The sequence below is a fragment of the Podarcis tiliguerta genome (assembly GCF_965153285.1).
Source record: "Podarcis tiliguerta genome assembly, chromosome: 3".
In the NCBI taxonomy this organism is placed as follows: Eukaryota; Metazoa; Chordata; class Lepidosauria; order Squamata; family Lacertidae; genus Podarcis; species Podarcis tiliguerta.
The window spans coordinates 47,318,324-47,340,705 of record NC_139536.1 but is presented as its reverse complement, the minus strand read 5'-3'; the positions used below and the strand labels follow the sequence as shown (position 1 = coordinate 47,340,705).

At 41.1% G+C, this 22,382-nt stretch overlaps 1 protein-coding gene across 4 annotated transcripts in view; it reads right to left on the bottom strand.

Moving 5' to 3' along the window:
- Window positions 1-842: 842 nt before the first annotated feature.
- TRIM67 (tripartite motif containing 67) overlaps window positions 843-22,382 on the bottom strand; it is a 40,455-nt gene continuing 18,915 nt past the window's right edge. For 2 of the 4 annotated variants that reach the window (XM_083434086.1, XM_083434087.1), the window contains exons 6-10: window positions 21,565-21,722; window positions 20,131-20,269; window positions 16,477-16,780; window positions 8,924-9,086; window positions 843-6,835 (exon numbers count right to left, since the gene is read on the bottom strand). In XM_083434086.1, coding sequence (XP_083290212.1) covers window positions 6,770-6,835; window positions 8,924-9,086; window positions 16,477-16,780; window positions 20,131-20,269; window positions 21,565-21,722 — 830 coding nt within the window. In that variant the 3' untranslated portion in view covers window positions 843-6,769. The remainder of the gene's footprint in view (window positions 6,836-8,923; window positions 9,087-16,476; window positions 16,781-20,130; window positions 20,270-21,564; window positions 21,723-22,382) is intronic. The other 2 variants (XM_083434088.1, XM_083434089.1) reach the window with 1 other exon arrangement.

Here is a 22,382-nt window from a genome sequence, read left to right as displayed (position 1 = left end):
TGCATTGTGGTGGGTGGCGGAGCCATAATCTCTTAAAACTTATTGTCCATATTAAAAGAGGAGGATAAAAGTCAAAACAACACACTTTGTCTTTCTCTAAAACACCTAAAAAACTTGGAAACCAAGTGCGTCCCCCCCCCCCTTTTCGTTTTGCGGAACAAGTCTTTAAAAAAATCTACAGCACTACAATGGAATGTGACCACGAATCAATAACTGACTACGCCGGTACATTACAATGCATTATATACACTAAGATGGATTGGTATGTATACATAATACATTACATTACATATTAATATCTCCTCTTAAAACTCTGATATAGCTTATTTCACCTTCCCCCCTCCCCTCAGTCCAATATATTTTGGCTATAATCCAAGGTAAATTAGACACTTTTAAGCCCATGGTGGCTTTAGGTACACTGTCGAACTGTGGCCTTTCTCTTTATACTTTGTTCTTTCATTCATACAGTCAGGACTCAGGAGGGACAGGCTCTCTGGCCTGCCTTCTAAATCTGAAAAAATCCAACTTGCAAGTCAGACCTGGATAGGTCAACTCAGGCGGTAACTCTGCCCACTTACCTGGAAATAAGCCCCACTGAACTCAATGGAACAAACTTCTGAGTAAACACCACTGTCCTTTCTGCAGTACATGGGAAGCTGCCTTAAACTGAGTCCATTCTCCAGCTCAGTATTGTCTACACCAAGTGACAGTGACTTTCCAGGGGAGATGGGGAATTATCCCCAGTCCTACCTGGAGATGCCCTACCTGGGACCTTCTGCATGCAAAGCAGATGCTCTACCACTGAGCTATGTCCCTTCAGACAAAGATTTCTTTTTCCTAAAGAGAAAACAGTTTCCCGCAAGGCGGGGAGATGGAATGAATGACGTATAGAATGAAATCAGCAAAAGTAGGGTTTTCTATTTTAAAAATCTGTCAGTAGGAAGGAAACCATTGAGCAACTGCATATCATTTTTTCTTCTAATTAATTGCAGCAGTATAAAATGGGGCCGTTTTGTCAGGGAAAGTTATGAAGGCGGAAGAATGACAATGGATAGTTCTCTACACTGCACAGTAAGTAAAAGGCTTTTCATCATTCCTGAAACATCTCTCTCTCTCTTCCTCCTCACCCCCACAATTGATAAAGACAACTGAGTAATGTGGATTCATCAGTTGAGGTCTTCAAAGGGGATGGAGGAAAATTTGGGGGGCCACTCCTTCAAAGATTCAAAGTTATTACATAAAAAGAAACAGCTAGAGAAGCGGGAAGCTAATGGTGGGTCTGCAATGTCATAAAGCAGGGTTGCTAATTTTGGGGGGGAAATACTGTAGCCAGTAGCAAAAGCTTTGTAGCAGCTGTCTGAAATAATTATATGAATAAAAGTCAGCAACAGCATTTTCCTTTAGTGTAAATGCACAAATTGCGTAGTCCATGCTTGCATACTAATAATCAGATAAATGAGCTGGGTTATTAGTGTATGTTTTCCTGCAGGGACACTCTGTTGTAATTCATTCTAGCTTATATGATTTATCATTGCCTTTTTTCGTCCTCCTGTTGTTCTTGTTCCCACAGCTGCATAGCTAGGAACTGAGGGAAGCCCAATTGTGCAAGCAGAAGTCCTTGCACGTGGCTTCCGCTGACAGTGCTTCTTAGGTGAATCCAGCCTAACATATTTTTAACAGCTCTTTTTAGTACTTCCTATGTTACATGATTTTTGTATGTACCAGAGATATTTAAAGTGTACACCTAAAAATGCAAAAGCTGCAAAATCATTCCTATGAAATGGCCCTTAGTTTTGATAAAAGGGAGATGGAGATTTTGTCTAGTTTATTCTTCCCTTAGAATCCGAGAAAGAACAGAAATGGAGAGGATTATTCACTTCTCCACAGCAAGGAAGAATCCCCCTTCCAACTGCATGCATTGCCTTCAGTCTTCTAAGCTTGTGTTACACCTTTTTTTTTAGTCACAATCTACAAGGAAAGTCTAGTGCAAGTGCACCACACCAATTTATGGTGCCATATCTATATATACACAGAGAGAAATTATTAAAAAAGAACTCTGCAACAGGTGTATAAAAATGATTTCAAATCCCTTTAAAAATTGGATTGCAAGAATTTAAATTGCAAGGGATCATTGAAAGTGAAGATAGAAGCTCAATCTAACACTAACAAGCAGTGCTGCTTTACTGCTAATAAGAAAAGCCCAATGTTTTCGGTATCAAGGTTGTATAACAAGGAATATATTACTGAAATGTGGCACTAACATTCAACTGTGATTCTGAAATATTTTACTAAATGGGACTAATACCAATGGGATTACCGGGTTTCTTGGGCCTATCTGTTGGCTTTAGGCTGGATCAGAAACAGAACCCTCTCAGTCTTTTGCATCACCTTATTCCCAACGCTCACCTCTGGCCCATAAAGCTGTTGTGATTCACAGGAGCAAAATGGCTGCCCAGCCATTTGGGAATCATGGCCATATGATGTATTTCCAAAGAAGTACTGTATAATAAGTCATTACTATCTGTACAAGTTCTAAATTCAGACAAGGCTTAGGTCACAGTGAGCTGGGTCCATAAGATGTTAGGTGAGGTAGGCTTGATGCTGACCCTGCTAAATTAAAAACAACAACACAACCCTGGACAAAATTTGATAACTTTTAAACAAGAAATTCAATAAATAGAACAGCATTTGTCGCTACTTTCAGTATATCACAGTCATATAGAAGTATCTGAAAATTAAAGTAGTATAATAAAAAGAGCTACATCTTAACAGAAAGCACCTTTGCTTGCAGGCTTAAGAGGGGAAATTACACATTTTCACGGGGTTGGTTGGATCCAAATGCTTCCTTCCTCCAATGGAAAGAACTTCCTGTAATGGCATGAGTTTCCCCCCCATCAGTGGAAGGAATCTTTCCAGACCATTCTGTGTCAGAGAAAGGGAACCTTTCTGTCCAACCCGCTGGTATTCTTTCCTTGCCAGTCTCAGTGTCTGTTTGCTACTTGCAAGACTGGAGGAAACAGGGATTGAAAGAAAAAAGTTGGAATTGCATGGAAATGTTTAACTGGCGGTTCCCTCCATTTCTTCACCATGAGATTCCTAATTCTCCCACTTCTTAATCCTTCCCCAATAACTCTCCACTGTTATAGTTCTCTCTGCATACATGCATGGAAAGCTCATTTGAGTTGCGTATGAAGTTCCACATCGAATCACAGAAACTATGATAGGGATGCATTTGGATCAATGCACATGAGATGCTGTTGTGTAGTAGTTCTAGGAATTGTGTGAAGCCCAATCACTGAATCCTTGCAGCAGTATAAGCATGATAATCACAAATTCAGTTGATGCATTAAATTCAGTTTCCATGTCAAATGCACACCCCTGTGCACCACAGATTTCCATGTAATATACCTGTATGAATAATAAACAATGACTAGAACTCCATATGTACGTTGAGTGGAGTATGCCTACCATGATGTTCTGAACAGTAAATGTCTGCATGGAATGGCATGCCTAGTCTCCATGGTTCTGAGGTGCTGATTTTCAGAGCCACATTTGATTTCAGCAGAAGGGTCACAGCAATGAATTTTTACAATGCAATGTATGAGCTAGAATGTCATAGGCAACTCCCATTATCTCTGATGTTCAGAAATGTATGCTGGAGATAATGTGTTTTGCTAATTATTATACCCATGGACTCACATACTGCAGATGCAGATGCTGGGATGACTCCTGGCCCAATTTAACATCTGAACTAGCCAAGGTTTTCTTAAAAAAACAAACAAAAAACAAATAAACCACATGCTACTTATCAGTATGTCCCATATCTGAGGTGTTATTCAAGGCAGAAAGCTGGATTTGGAATGTATAAAATTCTTATACAGTCGTACCTTGGAAGTCGAATGGAATCCATTCCAGAAGTCCTTTCGACTTCCAAAACATTCGAAAACCAAAGTGCGGCTTCTGGACCTCTCGGAAGCTGTGGAAGCCCTGTCGGACATTCAACTTCCAAAATTAGTTCACAAAGCAGAACAGGTTTGCAACATTGGACAGCCAAAACATTCGGGAACTGAGCTGTTCGATTTCCAAGGTACAACTGTATTAACTAAGGGCACATAATTATATCAGTGTTATAGCAGATGAGCAGAATGTTCTTGTGATATATCCATTTCTGGTGTCCTTAATTTCAGACTGCCGGTCAGAGACTGGTTGTCTTTCCTGCTTCCCGGCAAAACATATTCCCCATGCATATAAAACTAGCATATCAGGGAGATGGTTTTAGGTAAGAGGTGGGGAAGGGGTAGTTCATCATATATTGCTCAACTACATCTCCCATCATCCCTGACCATTGGCCATAGTAGGTAAGGCTAATGGGAGTTGGAGTCCAACAGCATTTAGAAGGTTACAGTTTCCCCACCCCTGTTCTACACTAGAGTTTTACCTGGCTCTTTCTGTGGAAGACCATTCCAGCATTCCTTCCCAACTCCTGCAACAACACCTGCATCACCTGGGACTTCTGTTGGCATGTGTTGCTTTTTAACAGGAGGAGAGCATGTGTATTAGCCTAGATGCACATCTAAATGTACAAAGAGTGATAGCATCATTAGAAAGGTAGATAATTGGTAAAATAATACTCTGAAAGAACATATGGTGAAGTTATGTAAGAACTTGATTGAGCAAGGCCTCATCTTCATCCAAACTAAAGTAATGGCTGCATGATGTTGATAATACTAACCATCTCACCACAGACTGGAACATTTGCTACCCTATGGCAGGATTTGAACAATATTTCCTTGCACCATAGATCATGGTACATGAAACATGGAACAAGGACTGAGTGCTCCTTCCTCCGCCTCTTGAAATCTGCCTTCAGTACTTAGTTCCTGGCTTGGTATTTAACCAGAGTCCTCTATTATGTCTGATCAGAGGAACTGTGACTTAGGACTCAGCTACATAAGTAAAAAAAAAAAAAAAAAAAAAAGGGAAAAAGGAAAAAAAGCATTATAAATGTGTTATAACACTGAGACACCATATGGTGCTGTAGAGTTCGATTCTTTGGCAATGTGATTTCCCATTATGAGCTTTACAACACATTTTCCAGAAACAGTTTTTTGATGTGTCTAGATCCAGCCTTAATCTCATTAACTAACCACGTTTAGTATCCTAGTTAATTAATTGTGATTAACCCAGATTTCCCCGGTTCAGACGTACAGTAATGGGGAACTCTGGCTTAATGTCAAACCAATAATTAAGTGCTGAAGCTGGCATAAGGAGAGGAGGGGTAAAGAAAGAAGGAGTAGTCCACTTTGACCATGGTTTATGAAGCCAAGAAAAATTGTCTGAACCTGGCCACTAGACCTCATACTAAATACATATTTGCATTTAAAGTACATCAGGGATAGGTAACTACTGGGATCACAGAAGCAGGGTGGAGAGATGCATCCTTCCTAAAATCATTCCTTTGAAGCTGCTCTTTGAGCTGGGAGCAACCCACCCACCCTGGCTGCCAATGAATAGCACCACATCAGCTAATTTTATTATTTTTTAAGTGTGCTAAATGCACAGACACAGTTAATGTCACATCTAGTTTGGCCCTAAAAACGAAGTTGTTGCTACGTGCTGAGAGATTGACTCAGCTGGCATCTCAGATAGCCATGAAACAACTTCAAAAAGGGCTTAACTGCAATCCAACAAATACTTGTGGGAAGAATATGTATGAGTGATAAGTTAAGCAAAGTCCATTTTGCTAGACTGGAAGAAGGAGGATATGAATGGTATATGGTTTAGTGGTTTTGTTAATTAAGTCCTGTTGAATAATAGAATATTGACTAGAAAGGTGGAGTGGGGGACATAGGTAAAAGAAGAGGATCTAAAATCACATAAAGATGTTAAAGATTTATTATTATTTTACTGAGTAGATATGGGATCTCTGCTTTGTTTCCCCACATGTTCTTATCTGTGTTTTAATGAGTGAATCTCTTCCAGAGATCTGCTCTGTTTGCAAATCATTTGATTATATTCTCAACCACATAGTCACAAATCATGAAGTTACATTAGTGCTGCATGAGCTTCAGTCAAGTGCTGCAAGCAGCTACACCAGTGCAGAGGTCTGGTAGCATTATTCTGCAGCAATCAGTTTGAGGCCTGCAGCATATATTGCTTTAAAAATGGTAAGTCCTTGCTCACAGTGGAATCACTGAGAATTATGCTACTGACCTCAGTGGGATCACAAACAATTTCATTCCTGTTTCATCATGCCCAAATCTGGAGGATGCCTCAGAGGTCACTTAGTCCAAAAACCAGTGGGATTTATATCCAAACAGTACCTACAGTATTTGGACTGTTATCATCCACATTCAGAGACCGGAATGGAAAACAATAACAACAATGAATTTAATCCCAGTCTAATCAATGGTGATAAAGTACTTTTCACTTTCTCTGGCATGTGCCACTTGAGTGGCTAAAGGAAAAATGGATGAAAAAGAGAATGAGGCATTTTTTGATATTAAAAAAATCCACTTATGTGATTGACTTTAGATGGGCAGACCAATCAGGTTTCACGCACTGCTAATGCACAGGAAATTTGGTGATGCAAGCACTCTCAGAAGGCTGTAACATTTTGAAATGCATGTAGACAAAAAACAGCGTTAGGTTACTTAAGTCTAATAACCAATTCTGATTTTGATCTAAATGACGAATGCTTCGTATATATTTATGCCAAAATCTATTTAGAAAGATTATAAAATCCAGCTCAGATTTACGTAAGAGGAGCTCAGTTGCTCGGCAGCTTTGGTGGTCTGACAGTCTGAGGTACCTCGAGTCCTGTGTGCAGAGTCACCTGCGAGGAGAAAAAAACGAAAGAAGACTTAGAACTGAAACTTGAAGATGAAGCAGGAAACCTTCAACTATACCATGAGTTTGATAGCATAGGAACCAGTCAACGCGGAAGGGATTTTCATCAGTTTAAAAAGACAGTTCTGACCACTTGAAGTTGCCCTTTTGACAAATTAGAACTCTCCCCCCCCACCACCACCACAAGTAGACAAGGGGAGCCAACAAGGGGAGTTGGACTCCCAAATCCCATCAGCTCCAGACAGCACAGCCGATGGTCAGGGAAGATGGCAGTTGTTAGCCTGTTATATGTGAAGAGCACCACGCTGACTACTGCTGTTCCAGGCAATTGCTAAGTAGAAACATATTGTGGAATGCTTTCACAGCCTTAGTTAGCTATGCAGTCTCCATGCATTGTGTGGAGAAACTCCATAAGCTCAGCCAGACTAGAGAAGCTCCTTAGCCTCAGGCCTGAAAATGCTGTGTGGGTCAGTGCTTAGTCTAAAGCAGCCTTTCTCAACTGGGGTTCCATGGAAACCCAGGGTTCTGTAAGAGGTTGCTAGGAGTTACCTCCTCTCATCTCTTTCATGACGCAACAATGAATGTCATTGGACAACATTGCCACTCCCTCACCCTTTCTGCACATGCATGCTTCTGTTCCCCCATGATTCACCCATGAAAATGGCAGGAAAGATCTGTATGCAGGTATACAGCCCCACATTTCACTTTCAGCACTGAGTTTCACTGAGTTAATGGGGTTGCAAGCAGATTTTTTTCTGGAAGCAATTCACGTGGAATTGAGTGCTAAACTCTCACTATATCCCACTAGATTTCTGGAAGAGTCTTTTATATCAGGGGTCGGCAAGGTTTACCTTGCCTGGGCCAGTTCACTCCAGTGGAGATCCCTCTGTGGGCCAGATCGCGTGCGGGGACCCGCCGAGCAGGCAGCTCGGTTGGGGGCAGCTCGGGGGCAGGTTAAACTACCCTCGTGGGCCACTTGTGGCCCATGGGCCTTAGGTTGCTGACCCCTGTTTTATATCATGTGAAAGCTCAAATATAGTGTGGAATTTAGAAGTTAGGGAAGTGTCAGAGAAACAGAATACACTGCTTGTGTGAATGCAGCCCAAATGACTGCCTGCCCTGCCCACACCCAGAACCACCTCAGTTAAGGGGGAATTTATACTGGATATATAAAGAGTGTCTGGTAGACCTTTATCTATAGTGGTACCTTGGTTGTCAAACTTAATCCATTCCGGGAGTCTGTTTGACTCCTGGAACTGTTCAAAAACCAAGGCACAGCTTCCAATTTGCTGCAGGAGCTTCCTGCATTCAATTGGAAGCCGTGGAAGCCACATCGGACGTTTGGCTTCCAAGAACGTTTAAAAAACGGAACACTTACTTCTGTGTTTTCGGCGTTTGGGAGTCAAAATGTACACATACCAAGGCATTGGACAACCAACACACGACTGTGTTTCCTTTAACTAGTTAGATTTTCTTCATCCAAAACTTCTGACTTTCATGTGGTTTGTGCCAGTCCACCAACAAATAATACTGTACTACTTGACTGGGCTATTTGGATAAAGGAAATTGTACCACCCATTCTCTCATTTTGATTCTGGTTACTCCCAGACAACCTGGTTTTGTTTTATAGCTTTCATCCTGATTTGTTTGCACAAAGTTTGTGGGGAAGTTATATGAAAGGGGCAGGTTTGTTGAAGAAAAGGATCAAATCTGCTTTAATTGTACAACCTACCGTAAGTTTGTCTATTTGCAATTGAATGTGTCAGTAAGCAATTGAATCCCTACAGAAAAATGACCAGAGTTTGAAATGGCTCCAGCTTATACAGAAAGATTGGCAATGTACATGGTGTGGAGTGAGAGCAGAACCTGGGAGACCAGGACTCAAATCTCCACCCAGCCATGAAGCTCATGGGTGATGGTGGGCCAGTCACCATCTCTTGGCCTAACCCACCTCAGAGAATTGTTATAGGGATAAAATGAGGAGGGGACGAACTATGTATGCTACTAGGAGCTCCTCTGAGGAAAGGTGGGATACCAAAGCAAGTAAATAAATCTGTGGGAAAATTAAGTTTACCTGCACGTTTCGGTTGAGGCTTAATGCAGGCATGAAGACGCCCTCCACATTTTCAAATGCTGGAGGTCCCTGCTGTTGCCCATTTATGTAAAAGGTCAGGGTGTGCTTGTTGAGGTCCAGAAGAACTCCCACAGTTGCACCTTTTGAAACACCCCCTTCTGTTCTAAGGATCAGAGACAAAAATGCCTATGTTAGCTACATTACTTTGATGTATTGTACTTAATGCAGGAATCTCTTACGAAATCACAGGAATAGAATGAAATAATCATTACTATTTTGTAGAGTTGAACCTGAAAGAAATATTGGCCCACACTTAGCATATTTCCTAAATTTGAAATTGCTGAACTACAATTTTACAAATCTTGATTTGCAGTGTTGGATATGACCCCACGTAACGCTATTTGGGTTTGAGGTTTGCAGGGCCATCTTTAGCATATGTGCCACCGGGGTGTAAAGATCCGCCCAGCGCCCCCAAATTTAGTTTAGCCGCCCCCAAATTAATTTTTATTGAGCTTTTTCAGGGAGGGGGGAAGCCAAAGTTGTTGATCTTCTTTTAGGGGGGCGAATTCAAAGTTGTTTAGCTTTTGGGGGGGGGGGAATCACTCACTGTAACAACGATGCAGCAGAAAAAAATGCTTTTGTTTCCTGACTCGTTGGGAATATTTGACGTGACGGAGGAGGGGGGTGGGGACTTTCGCTCCATTGCTTTTCACTGCCGCCGATTGAGAGGGACCAGTATACAGTAGGTATACATTTGGCGCCCCCAAGAATTCAGCGCCCGGCTGCCCCGCACCCCTTGGACCCCCGGGTAAAGACGGCCCTGGTGGTTTGTAAAACACTGTTGGTGCTTTGATTTCAACCCTTCATTTAAATGCAATGCAAGAAACTAATTTCAAATGCCAGGATTTCTAATTAAAGTTGATACATGTTTCCACGATCAACATTATCTGTATCAAGGGGGTAAAAGGTATAACGTTTTGTGAAAAGAAAATTCTACGCAACTAAGTCATATGTATGCTTTCAAATTTGTATGAAAATGTATGTAAGTGGCAAGGCTACGGAAATAGAAAAGGTCAATTTTAGGGCAACCACAGGGCACCATTCCCTAGAACAGCCCTCAAGCTGAGACAATCAACAGCTGCTCTTTGCTCAATCCCTGCTAGAAGAAGTTGTACCTGTAGCACATCTGCCTTCCTCGGAATTCTTAAAAATGAACTAAGGCTCTGTTCCCTTCTAAAATATCACTCCAATTTTGTATTATATTAAACTAATACGCAGAGGTATTTGTGTTGTTTCTGTTGTGCTTACTGTTATTATTATTAGATTTTGATTGAAAGTAAACAGGGAAGAACTACATGCATATGTTTCCAACTGACCTGGCCATCATGAAAAGATGTTGCTTAAATGAAATAGGAACTCAAAGGCTATGAGACTAGGTTCTAGTAAATCTGTGTTTGTTACTAATAACTCTTGATAAGGTGACAGGAACAGCTGCTTAAACGGCAGGATCAAACTATGCTTATGGATTCAGCCAACTACTACATGCAAGACTGATTTGACATTACAGTAATGTGTTTTTCCTCAGGGAAGGTAGGCTAGCCCAACACTATAGCGTATAGAACCACTGAGCCAGAAATTCCCTGAATATGTGCATTGACCACACACACTTATGCTTTGTTAATGTCACTGGAGTTTTGCAACAGAATTACATCCTGACATGCAAGGCATAATCTTAGCATCAGTTTCAAGCAAATCTACAGCCAAAAGGGAAAACAAAACTCTTCTGGTTCTCTATGAAGTTGACTAACAATTTCTAACTCATATGAAAAATGTCATGAGTGACATAGTATTTGCTTAAATTCAACATCAATGGAAGTTGAATGTAAAAACATGTATTCTGCAGGGGGAATAATTGTTATTAACCAGCTTTGAAAAGAAGCTATATCAGCCTCCTTCTTTAGCAGAATACATAGGGACATCGGAATATAATCTTAAATTTCAATTCAAAGTGTTGGTGCTGAGCTTCAAAGCCCTAAACGGGCTTTGAACCCAGTATACCTGAAGGAGCATATCCACCCCCATCATTCAGCCCAGACACTGAGGTCCAGCTCCGAGGGCCTTCTGGTGGTTCCCTCACTGTGAGAAGTGAGGTTCCAGGGAACCAGGCAGAGGGCCTTCTCAGTAGTGGTGCCCACCCTGTGGAATGCTCTCCCATCAGATGTCAAGGAAATAAAAAACTATCTGACTTTTAAAAGACATCTGAAGGCAGCCCTATTTAGGGAAGTTTTTAATGTTTGATGTTTTATTGTGTATCTAATATTCTGTTGTGAGCCGCCCAGAATGGCTAGGGAAACCCAGACAGATGGGCAGGGTATAAATAAATTATTATTATTATTATTATTATTATTATTATTATTATTATTATTATTTTATTATCCAAACTATTGGTCCATCCATCTCAGTATTGTCTACTCTGACTGGCAGCAGCTCTCCAGGATTTCAGACAGGGAATCTCTGCCAGCCCTACCTGTAGATCAGGCATGGCCAAACTTGGCCCTCCGGATGTTTTGGGACTAAAACTCCCATCATCCCAGTGGTCAGGGATTATGGGACTTGTACTCCCAAAACATCTGGATGGCCAAGTTTGGTCATGCCTGCTGTAGATGCTGGGGAATTAACCCAGGATCTTCTGCATGTAAAGCAGATGCTCTACTACTGAGGTATGGCTTTTCACTCTTCAATGGATACAGGAGAGTGAAGAAAACAACACACATATTTAAACAAGTTTGACTACTGTTGGAACAGTTATGCATAACATCATTATAAAAAGAGGAGAGGACCACAGTAAGACAATGGGTTGGAAAGGCATAGTTAAAGGGTGAGTATTATGTCACTAAGGGATGTGGGTGGCGCTGTGGGTTAAACCACAAAGCCTCGGACTTGCTGATCAGAAGGTCAGTGGTTCGAATCCCCATGACGGGGTGAGCTCCCGTTGCTCAGTCCCTGCTCCTGCCCACCTAGCAGTTCGAAAGCACGTCAAAGTGCAAGTAGATAAACAGGTACCACTGTGGCAGGAAGGTAAACGGCGTTTCCGTGCACTGCTCTGGTTCGCCAGAAGCGGCTTAGTCATGCTGGCCTCATGACCCGGAAGCTGTATGTCAGCTCCCTCAGCCATTAAAGCAAGATGAGCACTGCAACCCCAGAGTCGTCCGCGACTGGACCTAATGGTCAGGGGACCCTTTACCTTTATTATGTCACTAGATCAATTTAAACGAAACTATTGTGTAGTACTGAAGTCCTGCAAGGATGCACCTTTGTTTGACATTTTGTATTATTGTCTTCCTTGAATAAAGAAATTAGGAGAGGTGGGGGGAGAAGAAAGTACCATTGAATAAATAGGACTCCAGCCATGCTTCTCTGTCTCCAAGCCCTTATTCATAACACTAAGTCTTAGGGGATTGTGCAATGTTTATGGTAAATTACTATGATCACAAGGGAGGATGTTAAGACTACTTTCCCTTAGCATAAGAGGGAATGTGAAGTAATAATTACATCAGGATTAAGAGATTGTGAAACAAGTATTGTAAACTACTATAATTAACATTTGTGCATTAATCAGTGCATGGTTCTTTTGCGAAATATCATTGTAGTAATATTCTTTGGTTGAAATATCAGGTGATAAAGTTCACCGATGTGATGAATGGTGAAACATTAATTTTAATGAGCACACATGTCAAATACATTTTGATCTTCAGTGGTTTCAGTTTTTTTCAATTAAGTGACAATGGTTTTGATCTTAAGTTTATTTAGTAAAGTTTACAGGGGGTAGTTTTCTGCCCCCTTTTGCCACCTGATGCTGTGGAAAAGCAACTTGTGAGAGTCTAGACCCTCCCTCAACAACATGGGATAGGGCAGGGAGGTCTACTGGAAGGGGGGGGGGGGGTTCACCCAATATTGGACAGAGCCTTGTTAAGGAAGTCAACAAGATAAAAAATTATAAAATATCCTACAGTTTTGACATTTGTATTTACCGTATGTATGACATTGTACTGACAGCTCAGAATCCTTTGGTAACAGATTTATTAAATCTGTAAAGTAACATTTATTAAATTTATTAAATTTATTAAAAACTGTAAGTAACAGAAACTGATTAATACCAAATACTCCCACCATAAAGTAGTGGCTGGCAAAGGTAGGACAAACCACTCAGCTGTCTAGATTGGGTGAAACTGTCAGCCTGAAAGGTCATAAGCAAATAATAGGGGGGGGGGGAATGCTAAGAGCATCCCATGGCTGCTAGAAGCAAAAATTATGGTCTTGACATTAATGTATTTAGTTGCTTCTGTCTGAACACTGTTTTGTGATATTCTGTAATTTATTTTGAGTAAAGGCAATAGCACTCAATTTGTATGTTTATAATAATATAATATAATATAATATATTTTAAAATGAATAATAATCTGAAAAAGTATTTCCCTTCTGTGTCCTCCACAGAATAGCTTTTTATTAAGCTTTGGTGATATTTCATAAAATAGATTGTGTGCCTATAATCCAGTATGCCTGAGAATACATTAATAAAGTAGGTTTCTAGGGCAATGAGTGAGTGCTGCCATTTTGTCGCAACACAACATGGCCTGAAAGCAGCACAGTGTGCTAAATTTAGTAGAGATTAACATTATTTCCTCTTTAAATCTAATCAGGGTTTTAAAGGGGCAGATATCTGAGCCTTTGATGTGTATTGTTTTTGGGGAAAACATTACTCTCGGCAGGTTTAAAATTATTCTGAGAAAAGAAATGGAAACATGCTCATTGTCTTTAGGAACTTTTGAGCAGATCTCAAGCCTATTTTTCCAACCTATAAATGGGTTGCAAACTGATTAGAAACCCTTCAAGCCATTCATTCTACTTTCTCTCCAGTATTTGTGACCCTGCTATGCCAGTGTAATATGCAATATGCAGGTTGTCTAAAATAAATGCAATCAATCTATCTGTTCCTGAGCTGTGGATCATAAGTCTTGGGCTCATGAAAGAAGGGACCAGGATAGCATTTCATTTCCACCTCACACGTTAAACATATGCTAAAGTTCTGGATCTAGTGGAATTCCATTCCTGAAATATAGAATCAGCATTCCAGGGCTAGTAGAGGGGGGAAAGGCTGGAGTTAATCATAGCTAAGCTGCTTGGCTCAACAACGAGGAAATGGATAATAGACAGGATTTGACAGAATGGTAAGGATCTCCAAGCAAGCTTTATTGATTATTCTTTTTGTGGGTACTGTGGGCAGAGAAGCTGGACAAGGGCTCGGGTTTGGTGAAATCAAAGTCAAGTCTTTATCAGGCTACTGGTGTAGCATAGTGCTCAGGAAAGTGAACTACAAGTCTAGGAGACCCTGGCTTGATTCTCATCTCTGCCATAAATTCACTAGATGGCCTTAGAAAAACCAATTTCCCGCAGTCTTAAGTACTATCATCTGCAATATGGGGGGCTGATAGCACTAACCTTACAGGGTTGTAGTAAGGACTGCAACTAGATAATCTATGTGATGGGCGTAGAATACTTGAAAGTGTCACATATAAATGGTAAATATGAGCTGCTGCTGCTGTTGTTTAGCAGGGCTATCCTTATTTTCTCCCTTTACATCAATTTTTCATTATGTTCTAAGACAATGTTAAGTGATTCACAGTTTCTCCATTCAAATCTTAGGTGTCACATTATTTTCTCCACATTTTAAAATGGGCATAGCAAAGATGGATAAAATCCCAGCATGCAGCAGGAAAGATTTAAAAAAAACCTTATTGAGAAGAATGCCACAGGAAGCGTTTAAATTAGTGAAGCACTAATTCAGACACTGCACTGAAAAGCTTCTCCTTTAGCAGGATCTAGCAATGCCATCGCTGATCCAACTGTGGGAGGGATGTTTTTAATGGATTTCTCATTCTTCTTGGTTTTAATGTCTCTACTCTATGTGGGGTTTATTGACTATTTGTTTGGCTGTAGGTCACTTTGGGCTGCCCTGGGCAAGATAAAGCAACTGACCATTTTAATAAATAAACAAAGAAACAATGCCTGAATCTCGCTGCAGATTTCACCACCACTGAGAGCCTTTCTTTGACTCTTTACAGCAGCACAAGCAAAATTGTACCTTGACCTCTGTGCAGATAGTCATTCCACACATGGATGTATGTGTGGTGTACGCATGTTCAGGAACACAGACGCTGACCACACCCCCTTGCCATGCTCAGTCTCCATGCACTGGGCAACCACTCTAATCAGGGGGTGGTTATGTGGATCCATGCCAACATGTGCAGGCTCTGAATTTATAGTTCATACCCTCAATTTGCCAAGGATACAAATTGTGTGAACATAGCCTATGCACTTTTATGCAAATATCATCTCCAACATAAGGGAGTCAGGCGTATGAGGTGGGGAGGCCAACAGACATGTTTCTGCCACACACACAAGGCCTCACTTGGCACAGAAATTAGCAGCCAACTTACACAACGCCTCTAAATATGGGTTGGCTCAGTCTACGTAGCAGTTCAGATTCTGAGGAAATCATCACCAGGTTGCTTCACCATGTGCCCTTTCCTCATAGGGGAGTTGCTCCATCGCATTGATCAACTGGATAGCCATCTTTTGAACCTTTTCCAACTTTACAATACAGTGGAACCTTGGTTCCCAAACTTAATCCATTCCAGGAGTCCGTTCGACTCCCAAAACGGTTCAGGAACCAAGGTGAGGCTTCTGATTGGCTGCAGGAGCTTCTTGCGGCCAATTGGAAGCCACAGAAGCCACATCGGATGTTCGGCTTCCAAAAAAATTGTTCATTTGGGAGCGGGAATGTTCTGCTCCCAAGGGGTTTGGGAGCTGAGGTTCCACTGGATCTTTTGTGTGGTGAGGTGAGGTGAACAGAAATGTATTCAGTATTCCAAATGTATAATGCAATTTTCACTATTATGCACATTTATACATACATTTTACCCTGGTATATGCATTTTTGAGTACATTATTTTGCTGGAGAACTCCATTGGAAAATCTACAGAAGTGCAGATTTCAAAGGATGACTGTGTTTCAGTTCATGTATTCTTTCAGAAACTGTGAATTAGGCAAGTTTTTGTTTAAGTGAGAAATGAATCAGATTTCTGCCCCATCCACACTTCCAAAATTAGAGCTTGGTTGAAGAGAAAAGTGATTGGAGTAGAGACTGTCTTGAGGTAATATTTTGGTGGGGAAGTTTAGTACACGCCACTTGGGTGTCCTTATTGTCAGTCTCCTCTCCATTCACTGATTTATATGTGATTGAAGCAGGCCCAGGTTTAAATTAAGTGGCTGCTCATATTGCATCTAGCTTGGTCCATAGATGCCATAAAAAATAATGAAGTTATAATGTCAACAAATGTCAACAGAACTACACAGCAATAAGCTTCTGATTTATGGGGAAAGTTTGCAATGTCTAGAATTGAAATGCTGGAAGGGTTCCCACTTCTTGAGAAGTGACTTCCTGAGGGGGGAAAGTTCCACATGCACATGAGAAAATGTCCTTGGATGCTTACCGATTGGTGTGAGAATTGCAGTGCATGAACCAGCTGCGGTTGTTGTCAACGTACATAGCCCATGCCTTGTCATCCTTTCCTAGCATCATGTCCTTGACGACGTTGATTCTAGCAATTCCAAAGGCTGGATCTGGATGGTTATCGTAACGGTCTACATGCAGTTCCCAATAGTGGATTCCCTTTGAGAAAGCTGCTGTGCCCAGGATGACGCGGTCATCATAGCTACTGCAAGTAGCAGTCTGGTTGTCGTTTGAAAGGACTATGTCCCGATGGGCTGAAGAGGGATCAAATGTAAACCAGGCCACTATTGAGAAAGAAAGTGCAGACGGATTAGAAGGATGCCACAAAAGGCACTGGTTTGTTACACCCTATCTTGGAAAAGTAGCACTGGATTAGGAGGTGAAGAAGACAGATTGTGGCCTGGCTACCCTGAATTCCATGATGGAAGACAGGTAGGATACAAATGTACTAAGTCCAAGCAACTCTTTTCCTTCTGGGAAACCTTCCAGGGCCACATGCCACTGGTAGTTTGAGTCAATGGCAAAAGAGGGCAGAGCAACAGAGCATACGCCTCAACTGTCCCACTTTAAGCGGGACATCCTGGTATTACAGAAACCATCCCAGCTTCTGACTCTATCCTGGGTTGTCCCGTTTGACTCCCACGAAAGTGCAGCCCCAAAAGACACCCATTCTGGGAAGCTTGGGTTCTCGCACAAGTCACCTGGCTCCCGTTGAGAGTGGGGCCCCCCAAAGACATGTGTTTTGGGGGACTGCAGCCCCCAAAGTCATGTGTTCCAATTTTTCCTCTGTGGCACGTTGGACGGTATGACAAAGTGCACTTTTGCACTGGAGTCTAGTTCTTACACAGACCTCTCTTTATCCTCTATCCAGGCAAGCAAGAAGCAGGATCAAAATCCAATGACATTTTGCTGCCAGGCAAAAAGGAGTAATAGTAATAGTAATTTATTATTTGGAGGGGGTGCAAAGCAGGGGAGGGGAGAGGGGCTGTGGCTGGGGGTGTCTTTGGGAGAGTCCCAAAGGCCAGGTAGACAAGTCCAGGAGGCACCTTTGGCTCCTAGGCTTGAGGATCCCTATCCCTGCAGTAAATAAATAAATCACATTTAATTTCCATTTATTTCAGTAACTGAGAGCTAAGGATGTTATGCTGAAGTCCATACAGACAACCAATCTATTCAACTATATACCTCAACATAACTTGGTCTCTTTTATCACCTTTGTCAAGTGATAAGGAGAATTTTTATTACACATCAACTGCCAATGTATGGTAATATGCATGATAATATGTACAACAAAATGGTTTCTTATATTTATTAATTTATTGCATTTATATCCCACCTCCCCCCCCCGGAGCAAATCTAGTGATGAAAATGTGTGGCATTACATGACATCATTGTGAAATATTGCATGACATCATTGTGCTGCAGATTTCCCTGTTCTTACTCTGATTTCATTGGCTGGTTCTTGTGAAGCCACAGAAATTCACAATGTGGTAGCTTCATTCTATATCACTACCAGAAAGAATTAAGAGTTAAGGCTTCTGTTTCTGGCAGCAGCTACACATCTGCTAGAATGTCTAATTCTAGCCTTAGCAACTAGCTTTGTTGTACGACACTGAACATCCCGGTTCAGCTACCTAAATAACAAATAGGCAAATCTTCATCTTCTCACAATCCAAAATTGTTCATCTTGGGAATTTAGCTGCAACTTATCCCTTCGCTCAGGCTTGCATATTTTGCTCTATCAGTGGCCAGGTTGATTACAAATTATGATCATCTGAAGACTTTTTTAAAAAAGAAAAGAGATTCTTGGGAACAAATGGTTTTTCCTGACATAGTTTGGCAACATGAATATGAAGAGAGGATGAGATTAACATGTGTTTTGTGATTCATGGCAGTTAAGTATCATTAATCAATATTAATTTCTTCGGTTGCCCATATGGATAGCAAGTGTAATTACAGAGAACCGAAGCCTGAATTAACATCCATATTTTATAAGACACTGCTAGGAAATTATTTCCACAGAGAGAAAATGTAATTAAGCTCTGGAATTCATCATTGATATATAATTAGGGAAAGGGGGCTGTAAAAGCAATGGACATCTCCATTTTCTACAGAAGTAGCTTCTAGCTTTTAGGTGCCAATAGTTCAAGGGTCTATGTACAGTTTTCAGTTCCATAAACTTCATCATCTTTCTAGTTTCACAGGACCACTTTTTCCCTCACCCTGTTTCAAATGGTGTTAAACATTAAGAGTTTAAAGCATTAGTTAATAAGGTAGTAAAATTAACTGATTTCTCACAATGAAAAATGATTGATTTATTTTTTATTATTATTATTATTTTTAAAAACCCCACACAATATTTTCTACAAACTATGTGTGTGCCACACAATACTCCTTTTCTCACTAACCCTGAGTGGGCCACTTTGACAGGTGGGTGGGGCTGCTACCTATCAATTGCATGGTGTCATATGACTTTACATGACAATTTCAAAAGAAGAATCAGCAACACACTATGAAATTGAACAAAAATATTCATCTGTAGGTGCTGCTTGAACAAGCTGCATCTTGAAAACGAACAAAATGATAAAAAGAAGAATCTACACTGTTCCTGATTTTTCCTTTCCAGCTCTAATTCAATGCTTTTTGAATTTGATGCTTTTTCTGTTGTTTAATGATGGTTAAAAAGTTCAAAGGTTTACTGAGATTTAGTTCAGTCAATATTTTGGTCTGGCCCTGGACATATTCAAAGCATTAACTGTGGGATAACCAACCTAATATACACAATACGCTTAAATCTAATTAACACATGAAGGGGTTAATGCTATAGAGTAATCTGCCCTGCCAGGCTTTGCTCGGTAGAAGGTAATCAAGCCTACTGTTGTATTTCATTCTACCAGAAAAACGTGTAAAGAGGTGTGAGCTGGTTGCTCCAAGCTCTGACTGCATTATTGTGTTCCTACTGTAACTTGGCCAAGTTTCACTGCCTGTGTTTTCTGAATGCTGTATTGAAAAGCAGATGAATTTGACCTTTGGAGAGTTTATAAGTAAACCATTTTAAACTCATCAAACATGTGATCTTCTTCTATGCTGGGGAAGTGCGGAACTTTGGAAGAGGGGAGTTTTAGAACTCACGACGATATATTTTAAAGGTCTAACAGCCTATATTTCCATGCTTTACTTTGCTGCATATTTTGTGATTTTAAATCCCTACTGGGGTTCTTTCACCAAAGAGTACTGGGTACCCAGGGAATTCTCCTTTTATACCTATTTTTTCCTTGCCAACTAACATTAATAGGTCTATCAAATTGTGGGACATTCTCAGTCCATATTAGAGCAAAGTACAAAGTGTGAAAGCACCTACATAAATGCAGTGATGCTTATGGAGGCTGAGCAAGCCCAATCTTAATTAGGTTTCACTGTAACCAAGTTTCCTGTCACCTAATTGCGTGTCGTTGACCCACACAACACACCAACAGCTTCTATTCACACACAGCAAGGCCCAGCAGTTCATCTGGACTCTATAACTGAGTTGGAAATAGTTGTTCCGAAAACTACCAGAATCTCAAAGCTTCCATAGATTTTAGACAAAGAGAAATCTTTAGAAGTAACTTTACATATCTTTAAAGTTACTCACCATCAGAAGTCTGTAAAACAACAGTCTTGCTATAAGGGCCCACTCCTGATGAATTAAAGGCTTTGACTCTTGCATTGTATGTACTGTTGAAATGAAGGCCATCAATAGTGCATAGGGTCTCCTTACCAACATACACTTCCTAGACAAGGAGAAAGGCAGCAACTGAGTTCACCAAATTCTTTTTAACCTGGGATCTTTCCTAGTAAGACCCTTCAAAGTAAACCGCATGTAATTTCTTGTTGCAAAACAATTAATGTTGCGACCATGCAAGGAGAATTTGCAGTACTGGGGGGCTTGCCCCTGCTTGCACCACTTGCCAGTCCAATCTCCCTCTCTCCCTAAGCCCCATCCCCTTAGATTAGGGAAGGGAATCTTTTTGTTTGTTTGTTTCGTGGACCCCATCATTATCTGGATTGGCTATCTGACTGGTGCCTAAAAACAGATAATGATCACACCCTGGCAAGACATTCCACAAACAGCAAGCCAGCACTGAAAAACATGATTCATATCATCACCCTCTGCTCTATAGTTTGTTAAGGATGCTCTGTCAGGGGATCCCAGGATTGTTTGGAGGAAGCTGTGACCATTAAAGTGGTATAATTGTCCTTTTAATATAGCCAAAATTGGCTAAAATGTATAGAAAGAGAGACAGAAAATGTTGGAAATGTAAAGAAGTAGACGGGGACTGTTTTCATATGTGGTGGACTTGTGACAAGGGAATCAATCTACAATGAACTTAAAAAGATATTCAAGATATTCCCAAAAGACCAGAAGCATTTTTGCTAGGTCTAGTGGGAAGAGAGATTAAAATAAAAGATCAGAATTTGTTTATGTATGTCACAACCACCACAAGAACTTTACTGGCCCAATAATGGAAAACACAAGATTTACCAACCATCCAGGAGTGGCAGGTGAAGATGACAGATTTTGTGGAACTTGCCAAATTGACAGGGAAAATCCGGGCCCAAGAGGACCAGAGATACTATAACAATTGGAGTAAATTCATTGAATATTTAAAGGAGAACCATAAAAGCTTAAAGACACTAGCAGGACTGGAATAATACCTTCAATGTAATAGTAGGGATATGAGAATAATATACGCAATAAGATTGTGATGTATATACCAGCTACGGGGAGAGAGGGAAGTCAAGACTCGGTGGCGTCAAAGGGATTATATTGTGATAATAAGAATTGTTGGGAAAAGATCATATGAAGAAAATAATAAAAAAATATTTTTTGGGGGGGGAATTGTCCTTTTAATATATGATGTGGATGTGACCTTATTCTTCTGTCATGGGGAAGGGAATGGTCCTCTTCAGGGACAGGTTAAGACTGGATTGAAAAGATTTTCAATTTGATACTAAACGCCAGTAGGCAATACAAGCAGTTGTTTAAGGATGCCAAACATAAATCAACGAGGAACGAAGGTCTCACTCGGAATTGGCCACCGTCTCCGTCATCGAGTTCCAAGATGTAGCCCTCCACTGGGTTATGGCTAAAAGGTGGCATCCTCCAGGCCAGGGTCACACTGTTGTTTCGAGTGCAGCACTTCTCCAGCTGCAGGAGTGGGACTGGCGGCACTGAAACAGAAACTAAGCACCGATTAGTGCAACTCTGCCCTCACCCGTGTGACAAGCAGCAAAGTCCACACACATCGCAACTGGCATTGCAGCTGCAGCTCTCTTGGCACTTAACACTCAGGGGAACATTTCTGGAGCAACAATCCCGAGGATTGCAGTTTTATGACCAATTGACACTGCCTTGTGTTTGTTTGTTTTTAACCATAAGGAATATCCATATCTGGGAAAGTGGTGAACAGTGAATCTTTGGCAAAGTCACCATCTGATTACTTCACTGAACATCCAGTTTGTTCAAGATCCCACGTTTCAACTCATCTCTTGGCTTTCTTTTCTTTTCTTTTCTTTTCTTTATTTGGAAGCAGAATGGTTATCCATAGCCTGAACACAGAATAATGCAACTGGGCATTGGTGTGCATTCGGCACTCACTATTCACCTAGGGGACGCGGGTGGCGCTGTGGGTTAAACCACAGAGCCTAGGACGTGCCAATCAGAAGGTCGGCGGTTCGAATCCCTGTGATGGGGTGAGCTCCCATTGCTCGGTCCCTGCACCTGCCAACCTAGCATTTCGAAAGCACGTCAAAGTGCAAGTAGATAAATAGGTACCGCTCCGGCGGGAAGGTAAACACCATTTCCGTGCGCTGCTCTGGTTCGGCAGAAGCAGCTTAGTCGTG